General features: G+C 40.1%; 1 protein-coding gene across 1 annotated transcript in view; it reads left to right on the plus strand.

Moving 5' to 3' along the window:
* The first annotated feature begins 310 nt into the window (after positions 1-310).
* Positions 311-12,267, plus strand: part of LOC111264649 (uncharacterized) — a 14,373-nt gene continuing 2,416 nt past the window's right edge. The window contains exons 1-3 of the mRNA XM_022840712.2: positions 311-474; positions 9,188-9,429; positions 10,530-10,683. Of these exons, the coding sequence (XP_022696447.1) occupies positions 9,297-9,429; positions 10,530-10,683 (287 nt within the window). The 5' untranslated portion in view covers positions 311-474; positions 9,188-9,296. The remainder of the gene's footprint in view (positions 475-9,187; positions 9,430-10,529; positions 10,684-12,267) is intronic.

The raw sequence follows: 12,267 nt of genomic DNA on the forward strand, positions 1-12,267 counted from the left end.
TTCTCCTATATTGTAGATAGGAAATTACCTGTTTTGTCACCATAGGCGATTTCTGCCTATTCGATACAAGTATCGCCAGAAGTGTTAGGATTGCGTACTGGTCTTTCCTTCTTTCCTACGCTCTTGTCAAGTAGCTGGCCTCTCTTGCTTCGATGACGCTGCACAATAGGCCTCCCGTCTAGCATCCTTAAGTCGCACTTGTCTCTGTGGCCTACTGTCGTGTCCTGTCAACGGCTTTCAACGCGTCCCCATTGATCTGCTGTGCTGTCTAGTCTGTTCTAGACAGCTCACAGGCCACTCGTTGGTGAGCTCACCGTACGATTACTCTCAATATTCGCCTAGTGAATTGAATGCTCGCGTCGAAGGGTTTGTCTCATTTTTCCACTGGCTCTATTACCTGCTGGCAACTTTATACGAAGCTTTTATTCGTTGTCGGACTCTTCGTACCCTTTCCAAGTTCACAACAGCTAAAATGTACGTACGTTTTGTCACATACATACCGTATGCAACTCAGATGCGAAACCTAAAAGTGAAGCCGTGCAACCTTTTTCCCTAAATACGACTGTCATGAAGCAAGCAAGAGAAATTTATCAAATACCAGATACTTATTTTGAATAAGGCACTGCAGGACATGTCGATTAATTACTACATAGGTCATGTAGGTAAGTGTTACCATGGGTATGGGGGAAATGTCCTTAATATGGTTGTTTACGTTCAGGTGCTAGCAGTTGATCGTTCTGTTTCTAATCCTTTGAGTATGAAGGCATTCTATGCATCGGGCACGGCCGTATATCCGAATATATATATATATGTATATAAGAATGGTAAATATTGCTATTATGATCATAATAACGCTACCACGTTCTGTTTTATTCGTGGTGACTCCCAAATTGTACCAGTCGCTTCTGATAAAGATAAGCTCCTTGGGAAGATCTTTGCTTTGCTGAAATGAAAAATCAGTATAGAATATCACACCTGGCGTGGATAATCAACACTCAAGCTATTGTTAGCTTACCGTAATGGTTAAGGACCTAACCGCTGTATTTAGCAGTACCACACAACCATTGTGTAAAGGAAAAAACCAAAATATAATTTTCCATTCTGAACTTAAATGTGGCAAGAGATGAGCGGCTGACAGTGATTGGAAAAACGAGAGGAGGGATTCCACGACCATCCTCTTGATAAGCACAAACGATCGTGCGCATACGTGCTTTAACATCGACGAAAGTTGCCTTCATGACGCAAATGTTCCTTATATTGTTACTTCTATAGATGACATAAAGAGATATTAAATATTTACATAAAAGGTATAAATTTTTTATGAATTTGTATGAAATCGTGTACTGTTTTCTTGTTTACTGAACAAATACATTGCCTATTGCAAGAAGTATGACTTTTTTTGAGTAAAGAAAGCATCTTTTGTTTAAGCATCGGTTATATGCTAGTAATGTAGATTTTGAAAGATCAAGACATTTCTACGTGGTCTACTATCTATAAAATTAATGTTTCGCACAGACAAAGAGAACTGGCAGTATCAATAGTAATTAAAAAATCAGGCCAGTATCGGAAAGGAAACGCTATGTCACAAATGCATGTAGACAATTTACAATATCAACAACATTATATGCATCGCCTTTGTTAGAGGCGTCATCGGTTGTTGAAACCTGCTTGGAAACAGCGGAAAAAAACAAAAACAACAATGATATACGTTGTGGTTTATTAATACAATAAGGAGAACAGAAGTACTTTGTATATATTTGCTAGATAGCTAGTCTATCTGCTTTGTTTTAATGCACAGCCGGCCTGGATCCATTACATGAAAATCTAGATTGAGGGAAGGTAGTACTTAGTTGTTATTAAGTTGATTATTGAATTGAAGCTGAGATGAAACCTGCCTCGATAATAATCGACTGTACTGTATATCGTCGGCTGTAACGCGTTCTGTAGAGTGTTATGGCAATTGCCGTTTACGCGACTACTAGTTAATGTCATAACAGTTATTTCGTCAGGTAAATAAGCCTGTAAAGCAAAACCTATCACCTTCGATCTGCACCAACGAGGGTCCTTCAGTACCTTCTAATTTTTGTTGGACGCATCCGCGTTCCGAGGGATCTCTCTTTTCTTTTTGCTTACATGCCGCTTGATGCTCGCTCATGTGTTCGTTACTGTTTCATTATTCGAGGCACCCGATTTGACGAACGACCGTCAAACATAAAAGGTCCATTTGCAGGAAGTCCAACGATGGCCGTAGACCGCCAATATAATAATTTGAGAATTCTGTGAATAGTCTAATTTAACCAGGAGGTGAATGCAGGCTTTCGAGCAAAAGCACACTTCATCTGCAAAATCCTTCTTACACTCTTCCTAATTCCTATATAACTACTAGATAATTGGATACTTAAATAACTGGAAAAGAGTTGGGCCATATTTGACATGTACTGCAACAGTGTTTATTATAATCTTCTGCTAATATACAGGAAAGGACGCACAGAAGGTAGGACAAAAGGGTTGCATTGCATATCTTCTTATCTATTCCCTGTACCCATTCCAGTTAAAAGAACTTACGTCAATTACATATTTCTGATGGTTGAATAGTTAAAGTCACCTAGTAATTGTAGGGGAATTTCATGTCAGCCACTCTCGAAATCAGCTAGATAACTTTAAAGGAAATCGTCTATATAAACTGGTTTAATCGCTTTCCTTAACGCTTTCCTTGCTATTAATTATTTACAAAGTTACCCAATTTCAGACGTGTATTCGGCATATTTTTTATTTTATTATTATATATTAAAACCATAGACGTATGCTATCTTACCACACTATGCCGCTATTCTCATTGCAAACGAACAGACCCTTTCAATGGAGTATAATATTTTCGGGAGTACGCACGGGAGTAAGTACGGAAGTAGTAAAAATATATGTCTGGGCTAAAATCAGCCCAGAATATAAAGACACGTATCAAACAGAAATACAGATTGAAAAGTTAACAACAATAAGTGTCAGTCGAGAGCGTCGCGAGAAGCTTTGTCAGGTTAAGTTGTAAAAGATGGTTACAACGTTTTATCGGTATGACCCATGGCTGTACCCAGACGATTTGTCTCTTGCCAAATACCGTTGAGTGTAGTGACGCGACCATTCAGAGCATTAATGCTCTATCTGGATGATTTTTTCCTTTTCACTGAGGCAATGCTGGGCATAGCTGGGCTTTTTACTACTGGTGTAGTGTTCGACTCTGTTTGCAGAACTCTCTTTCATTGCCTTCCGTTTAGCTTTTTACCTACTATCGAGGAACAAATCGTCTCACTTGACATGCATATAGGGCCTGATTTTACTGGCAATGGAAGATGCTTTGACAATGCAATGGGCTTCATCTATTAGCGCAAATCACTCGAGCTACTGGGTAACTTACCCGGTTTCTTAAGAAAAGGGGGTAGCCGTAACAGTTCAACAGAGTACCGATCGACCATGATTTGGACGCGTAGAAAACTTTCTAACAATTGTGCCTAACACCAGCTCGAGCGCCCAGAAATTCGTCATGGATTTTTCTTTAAATTTCACTCACGTTTATTTTATCTGGTTCTCTGTAAGAACAATCAAATAAGTCATTCATATAATAGTTTTTCCGGTAGTAGCCTTACTTAGTGATTAGAGCGCTCGATATAGCGTTTGGTAAAAACTTATAGGGGTAAAAACTATATTTTGACTTGATTTCGTTTGTTTGTCATCCGTTCGTGACATTTGTTAACAAAAGCACGCTTATAGTTCTTTGTAATATTAGTTCAAGTGAGTGTTCAGTGGGGCGCGAAATTCCCGAAGGTTCCGCTCTCGACCCATTCGGTTAGAGTAAATGGCCAACTTTCCTTCATCAAGTCTAGCGAAGATTAACGATATCGTGTGTGTTTTGCTGACGATCTCATACCATTCTACAAAACAGAATCACGAGTGAACGTAATTTCTGTTCTTACACCCATATACTATGATGCACTATACATGTTGCATGATATGGGCTTGTAGTACGTATCAGTCTGTTCAAGCCGGTATAAAATGGGCCTGGATTTTTAAATATTGGGAGCATGAGCTATATCGAGGCAATTGCAACACCTCTATGTTTCGAGCAGCTTTTCACAAGTGCTGCCTATTTCTTCCAAATGTGTCTGCTCGTCTTTTCCGATAAGGCCTTACTCTTACTATATTTGCATGGCAAATGAAGGTGAAGAAGCTCCTGCATCCTTGACAGCCAGTGTGAGACTGTAATCAAGTAATTATGTTCCCGTTTAGCGCATTTGTCCCTACGACGTTTTACGGATAAAACGAGCTGCTCGTTAAAGTCTTGACAGATTGACAAGATAGTGCTAAAGCAACGCAAAGGATCTAGAAGTACCTATCCGAATTTATGACAAAACATGCTCATTAGATCACTGTGAAAGGTGGCACACTCTCCACCTTTGCGGAACTAGATGTAATACACTTTGGCCTGTTTATCGGCGTGTTGAAATCTACCGCTAGCGTAGTACATAACCCAACTATTACTGTAACTGTTGTTACTATTAACAGTTCTAGTATCGCTGATACGGTATTATTTAGTATTGTAAGCCGAAAGGAACCTTACATATTATGCCCGCCGTTTAAAAAAGTCAAATATGTATGCCATTCGATATATTCATTGTAGCCATACGAATTACACGCGCTCCTACAACTCCTGAAAATCATAAAGCGTTTACTGAAAACGTTTACGTTCCGCTGTATTAGTCGATGGAAAATTTGCATTTTTTCAATGGCGTTCCCTCATGCAAAACGTATCAAATACAAATGAAACCATACTATTTTTCCGTATTCTGTACTAGGCAGGAATGATGACACGGCGTTGCGGTTAGTGATTTAGTCAGACGGAAAAGTCCTTTGTAAAAAGGAAAAAAAAACGCATGAAAAATCGTATGATACGAACGGCCAAACGAAAGCGCAAATAACAAAGTATTTGAGCCTTTCGAAGCGGAAGGCGTAGTAGCTAGGGAAACTAGTTGGAGAAATAATAATACCGCTGGAAGGCTGGCTTCTATTAGTCATTTGGGAGACAATACCGGCCTATATAAGATGTCAGCTGCTGGCAAGTTGTTTCTCTTCATAAGGTCTTCTTGTGATAGAGTTTCTATCAAAAGCTGTCTCCTTTTTTTATCCCGTCAACCTAATGGAGCATGCCTCAGTGAGTATATATGTCATGGCATCATTCGCGCACTAAGTACGCCAGTCACAGAATAAAGGACACAGAACCTTTCTTGGGGCACAACTTCGATTCTCGCCGAGCTCCATATTCTCACTTTGGCGCCATGAACTTATTACCAAATAGACCCTTTATCGTCACTCTTGAAGAAAGCGACGCGTATTGCAGATACGCACAGTTAGAGAACTGAAAAATGTCTTGCGTATGTAGAGCAACGTGAACTGCTGATCTCAAGCAAACTGCTTATTCTAAATAGCTTGTAGCTATTCCTTTTTATATAGTAAATCTGAAATCTACGAAGCGCGGTGGGTGAAAGCGGCATCAAAGTCGGTTTGGCTGTATGTAATAGGTCCTTTCATGGCCTCTCTTTGCATTCACCTAATCTTCACATGCTTACGTGCATCTTTGACCCTGTAGTTGGTTCAATGCATAACAGGGTGATGGCAGTCAACCCGAGCTGATGCCCAGCTCGCTTGGGCTGTCGTTTGCATTTGAGAACAGAAGAACGGTCCTGAATGGACCGTGAAAACACGACTTCCGATAACGTTGTGCCTGACTAATTCCTGCAACAAAATTTCTCGATTCTTACTAAAGGCTCGGTGAGGTCGAATAAAATATTCATCAACAACTGCTATGATAGGGGCGTGCTTCAATCAACGTCCATTATACCGTCCACCCCCTGGAACTGTGTGAGAATAGTAAGCGGGAGCTTCAGGACATTTATTAGTTCTATCGTAGCTAACCAACACGCAAGAGCATCGCTGGCCAAAACACTTTTACTGGCTAGAGCAAAATTACTACTGACAATTAACAATGCGCACGCGTTCTTCTGATTTTTTTGATCATACGAGAACATGAGGAAAACAAAAATTTGTGTCCTTGCCACGTATGAACAAAGCCTATGTCGATTAGATAATCTGGCTAAGAATGTAAGGAAGAAAGGTAGATACTGCTACTAGATAAGCATAAGAAGCAATGAGTGATTGGTATTTATTAGGATGATTAAGTTCTCGTTTAGCTACTTAGCAACTTTATGTCACCTTGTCTTCATTCGAGCGTTAGTTCATGTATGTTGTACGAGTACTCCTCTAATAGATAGAATTCATGTTATACGGTAGGATACTTACGTCATACGGGCATCGACAGGACGCGACGGGAAAACGCTAACGAGTAATAATTCATTTTTGATCAATATTCACTTCTATGATGCCTTCTTCACGAAAATGATAACTGAAGCCGTCGTACTCACAAGATAAGCGCAGCGTTCAGAGAAAAATTTGATCGAATGGTCATATCAGCAGTATTTACGTGTAAAGTTGTAATTTTTCTTATACTTATTTATATATAGTATATTATATTCATTAGATCCTCTTCTATGCTTGTTATAATTGATTAAATGTAATAATTAGTTGCTGTTTATATGTGCTATTGGTTCTTTTTGTTGGCTAATTGAAGATACACGTAATTATTGCTTGAAGTATGTGAAAAATTTACATTTTTCATTTAGGACGTTTCATTTCTCATTTTAGCTGAAGTCGAATTGCATCGCCTCTCTCTCTCTCTCTCTCTTTCTCTCTCTCTCTCTCTCTCTCTGGGTGTGTGTGTGTCTGTCTCTCTCTCTCTCTCTGCGTATAGGGAGTGCCTCTCCATATTTGTATTGTACGGTCAATCCAATGCGTAAGTGATACGACATTGACGTTGTGTCCGATAGACAAATGCATACACGATAGGTAGAATGACAGACATGTCGTGATTTGTGCCTTTAAGGCCACCGCTATCGGCACTTTGCCGTATCACGTATGTATACGTAGACGCTTGTCTCCTTAATACGGCTAGCTAGTTAGTTCATATAGAAAGAGATTATAGCGAGACAGTCGCTGAGAAAACTAATTCCTGCAATAAAATTTCTCGATTCTCACTAACATTAACTAAAGCCATTATATTGCCTGGAAATGCCAACCTAAATGATTGCAGTGTCAACTGTGATAGAAGTATGCGATGCTCACGGATCTTCAGTAGCATATAACGCCGGGCCAATTATGAGCTATTTAAGATCGCTGTTTCGATTGTAAATGGCCGGTGTTCTACGACCCCCAGTGTGGAATAACAAACCCATTTTATAGTAATCATCTAAATACAAATGGAACCGATCAGGTTGAGTGCCTGCAGAATTTTTAGATGAAGGTAGCTAACATAACTCTTATAATATCTATTTCAACGAGGAATTGTCGATATTTCTACTTGCTTTGATTATAGACGGCTAATTCGGCCGTTTTCGGAAACAGTAATATTGGTGAGCATCGTTCTATAGCAGTTGTATGATGTTGTTGGTCCGCTGTTATACTGCCTCCTGATAAGGGGCAGTGAGTGGCGAATTTGACAATCCTGCACGAGGATCGTAGAGACAGAATGGAAAAAATGACACGTCCTTATCAGACGTACCGTTTATTCTATGATTCATTCTAACCCTGTCGTAATAGACAGTCGTAAACGTGTCCGTATTTAGACCCAACTAATTGATGTGAACGGCGATAGGCCGATAATGCTGTGTCACTTTGACACGGCCTCATTAATACAGAATCGTTCTACCATAACGAGAAGGATCGGGTCGGTGAGGCGATTGTACCTTTCCAAAGCCTGTTTTAGACCGAGTACGTCCACGATATTTCGTTGTGCGACGCATTTTTCGCCTGCTGCACGTATCTTTGACGCCGTTACATGTGCCGTTATATACGAACTACGCAACATTATGATCGTGGTGTCGTTTCATAGGCGGACACACACTCGCCTAGCTTTCTTTTGACGAAAAATGCAGACGGATTGTAGCGATCGCGCTTCAATCGGTTTTGACTTATGACTCTCGCCATTTAAGGACGGCACAATTGACGATAGCCTTAGAAGGTCCAGCCATTTCTCAGAAAACGTCTCTCCGATTAATTCTTGCAAGAGCTTCTCTTTCACGCCATTGATCGTCTCGACAGGCTGTTACGAACAGAGTTGGAGAACAGTTTGGTGAGCTTTCTGTCATAGTGGATATGCATTTGTCCGCCATGCTTGACACATAACAACAGCCCATTCGTTCATCACGACGGGAAAAGAAGGTTCACAATTTAGCGAAGGATCAGTTTATAGCCAATATTGTTAGAAGAACCCCTTTCGAAATCATGAAGCTTTTCCTGGCGATTTTGCATTTCTCAGCTAGAAATAAGCGGTTATCTTAGAGAGAGGAACATGTTTCCAAAATGGTATAGTACGTAGTCTACTGTTGATTCTTTGGCTTTCAGCTATCACCAGCGGACATTTTCAATGTACTGAATTCTCTTTTTCGTTTTAACTAGATTTCAACGAGTCGACGCATAACAGAGTAGCGCTCCTTATAATTACTGTTCTTTCGAACTTCGCTAACGAATCCTCGATCATGACCTATTAGCGTTTACGCTCTGAACTAAAGTAGTGATTAGGATAAATTAGATAATCGTATCGATGAGTAATGCCCCTATCACTCACATGCAATGATGTTTGCCCATATGCCAACTGGTAAGACAACCTTCTCGACCAGTTTACCGCGAGCACCCCATACATCGGAAAGCGTTCTTGAGCAATGGCAACCTAAAAATTGATCTGAGCTACGTTCCAATTTCATCATGTTTTTTTTGCTAACACGCCGCTAATGCATTTAGACCGTGGAACAAACAATAATAATAGTAGTATCCATTATTGTTTAGTACCGTGATAGCACCGATCGCAAAATTACATTGTAGTATTCAAGTCTGATTCGTACGTGCACGCTTTTATCTGTCTATGCAGGTGTAGATTATAGAAATTCTATAAGAATAGGCTTTCGAGCAATTTTTTTTCCAAATGAACAGAGAATTCAAATAATTCGTCCAAATCATAATTTTAATGTAAAACACTATTGAATTGTAAATAATGCCGTTCCTTGTTTTTTGTCCTCTTCTCGTATTTTAGAAACGTGATTACATCTGCTGTTCTTAGCGCAGGCAATTGTCTAGTGCGAGCGATTGTGCTTCCGTTAGCGTTGGCTTCGCCGTTTCCAGACGTGAATTATCACGAGAGTATGGCGCTGATTTCGGTCATGGCGTACAAGGCTATTGAGCATATAAAGCAGGCAGGCGCGTTCGACGCAGCTAACGAGACCACCAGTGGCATGACCGGTAACGCCCTGAACGCAGAGGCCGCTGTTAACACACGTGAGTACCTCAAATAAATAGTGGACAAATACATAGTTTTCTATAAGTCTGAACGAGTGAAGTGACCAAAGAGTGGGACTAGGGTTTTACTGTCGACGGTCGCATAGTCTCCGCCAACACGAAGCCCAACTGTGGATCAATTGTTTGCCTAGCGCTTATTTTATACTGCTACTTATAAGTAAAGTACCGGGTGGTTATCGACGGATGCTGTGAGTTTGCTGATTTCGGCTTTATTTTCATTACCGTATTAGGAGTCGTGTTGAAAGTAACGGACACGATGTATTTTGTCCGAATTTTATTAGCACACGCCCGTTGCTCAGAGCACGACACCCATCCTGATGTACGATATGGTAAATGCTTAAGGAGACATGTTAGCATATATGAAATCCTCACAAATGTGCAGAGGCGTCATTATTTCGGTTCAGTAAACAGGACAAAAAGGTGATGACTATTTCCAAGCCGTATAGTGCTTTGCCTGTTTAGCCCTGTTTTCCTGTTAATATCCAGGTCGGTTGTATATGAAGAGATAGCTGAGCACGCCTACAAAGATTACGTAATGGAGTCTCGATTTGACGTCCTTGCGGTTGTCGCGAACGGTGAGTGGTGTCGGGCGTCAAACGATGAAAGGTGTGAGAGGTATGGTTCGATTTTCATCTGAGTTGGCTTCTGCAAAGTTGAACAACAAAAAGCATCTTAGCTAGTTTCATTGGCTATTTCGAAGTAAAATGTCGTAGTTTTTCTATGAAATGTATAGCGTGCTGAGTTTACAGCCAGCGAATTTTCAGTGTCGGACATTCTTATACTTATAATTCGCTCTTATTCGGTAAAAGGTAAGACACTCTTTTTGGCACACCAACTAACCCTGAATCCGTCGCGTATCAATTGACAAACCAACTAATAATACTTACTATAAGGATATACTCGTTATAGGTAAAATCCTTAACGAACATGTTTGATTTCTGACGACAGAGATGAATTTATTTACACATTTAAATTGGTCATAGGGCTGATATTTTAACCACTTGCGCATTATATACATATATTATTAGTGCAAGAAGATCTGTTTTTACATCCGTGCCCACCATACCGAATAATTTCAGTGTCAGCGACTGTACCCCCGCCAGCTCGTTACAATGGCAAATTGATGAACAGCATTTGGGGTCTTTACAACATGCACGCCTCGCATGCTTTCCAGAAAAACATCGAGCTCGCTCCAGGGGTGGCCCACCCCTCGGTGACCCAGAACGGCTCCAGGTATATATATGAGATAACCATGAATAATTCAATAGAGTAACCAGATGTGCTAAAGAAAGAGGCCGTGACTAGTATAAGACTGCATTTAAGTTTTGAATGTTTAAATACGTCCACAAGCATGCCTGCGTATGCATAGAATATGCCTTCATCAGGACGAGCTTTTAGTTCAACTTGGCTAGTTTACTAATAAAGTCCTTCTAGATTTTGAAAAACAAACTTAGTTCGCAGCGTGGAAATCGCATAAGGGGGCTTGCAGTTGGAGCATATGAAGGTTTGGGTTTCACGTATCAGTCGCAAAAAAGAAATGATGTCGGCAAGCAGTAAGTTTCCGGTTTAATTTCAATCACTTACTTCTGGTCATTGTCCGCTGCAAAAATCGGTTGCTTTTGAAAAAGTCGTTCCGAGCTGTCCTCTTTCATGTAGGCCATCGGCAGGCCCATGTCAGCTTGTTTCGGCTCCGAAACATGCTCTCTATTCTAGCTGCGTATCTAACTTTCTATAACTTATTATTATTATTATTGATTTACATAATAGTAAACAACTTCCTTAGCCATTAACTCACTCAACATATCTGCCAGAAATGGGAAAGCAAAAAGCTTTAGCAGGGTCGCTGCTTTAGTATTTAGATTGTTGAGGTACAATTGATAGGATGACACGTAGCTCCAGGTAGATATTATTCGACGTTTAGCAGTTCAATGGATTTAAGTAGGATGATTATTCGCGAAACGGCGCTGATGGCGTACATTGCCTCACTCATTTTAAAACCAGTAATTTTTTTCCAAGTTTTGGCCTGTCGTTGACTCATTGCCTTCATGCGTTGGCACGACCGCTCGTTAGCTGGTTTCAAATTAGGTATGATTTAAGGCTTATTTTCGACAGTGAATATATTTATTGTTAGACAATTGAATTTCAATTTTTTGGTTACACAAAAGTGTACTCTCGCTGTCTCAACTGAGGTAAAGCTTCAACCTTTCAGAAATGACAGATGACAGGGGAGGCCGTCGAGAGAAGTCATCTAGGAGAATCACATATAGGAAAAGGTTTCAACGCGTTGAAAGGAAGAAAACTGCGAACGAAAGATCCGAAGAGCTTTCTCAAAACGAAACTGGGCTAGCTTCAACCGTTATTATTGGCTGAAGTAGAACATCACTCTTCATTCACTTAGACATTTTCCGCCTCGGGCTCACCCGAAGCCCGTTCCTAGCTTTTTAAAACAAATGAAAAACGAACAAACATACGTTTTACGCAAAATCTCTCTAACTGAAGATAACGATTTGAAGTCATTAACATGTCGAAGCAACTATTCTCAAAACAGGACAAAAGTTCGCTAGAAACCGGTCAAAGTTTAAATATCCACAGTTACCCACATCTTGTTTTTAAATTACTAAATTTCATAAAAGCTTTATTCTTGAATAGTTTTTTTTTTTTTTTTTTTTTTTTTTTCGCACATAACGGCAGCAGTTGATCAATAGACTCAAAAAAAAATAGGGGTGCCATATAAAAACTGGTAGACACGTTAGGCTGTGAGATGCCATCGCGTCCGTTCTTCTACAAGGCTATTACAATATCTACATAATCTTATAA

The sequence above is a fragment of the Varroa jacobsoni genome, unplaced genomic scaffold (assembly GCF_002532875.2).
Source record: "Varroa jacobsoni isolate VJ856 unplaced genomic scaffold, vjacob_1.0 scaffold_883, whole genome shotgun sequence".
In the NCBI taxonomy this organism is placed as follows: domain Eukaryota; kingdom Metazoa; phylum Arthropoda; class Arachnida; order Mesostigmata; family Varroidae; genus Varroa; species Varroa jacobsoni.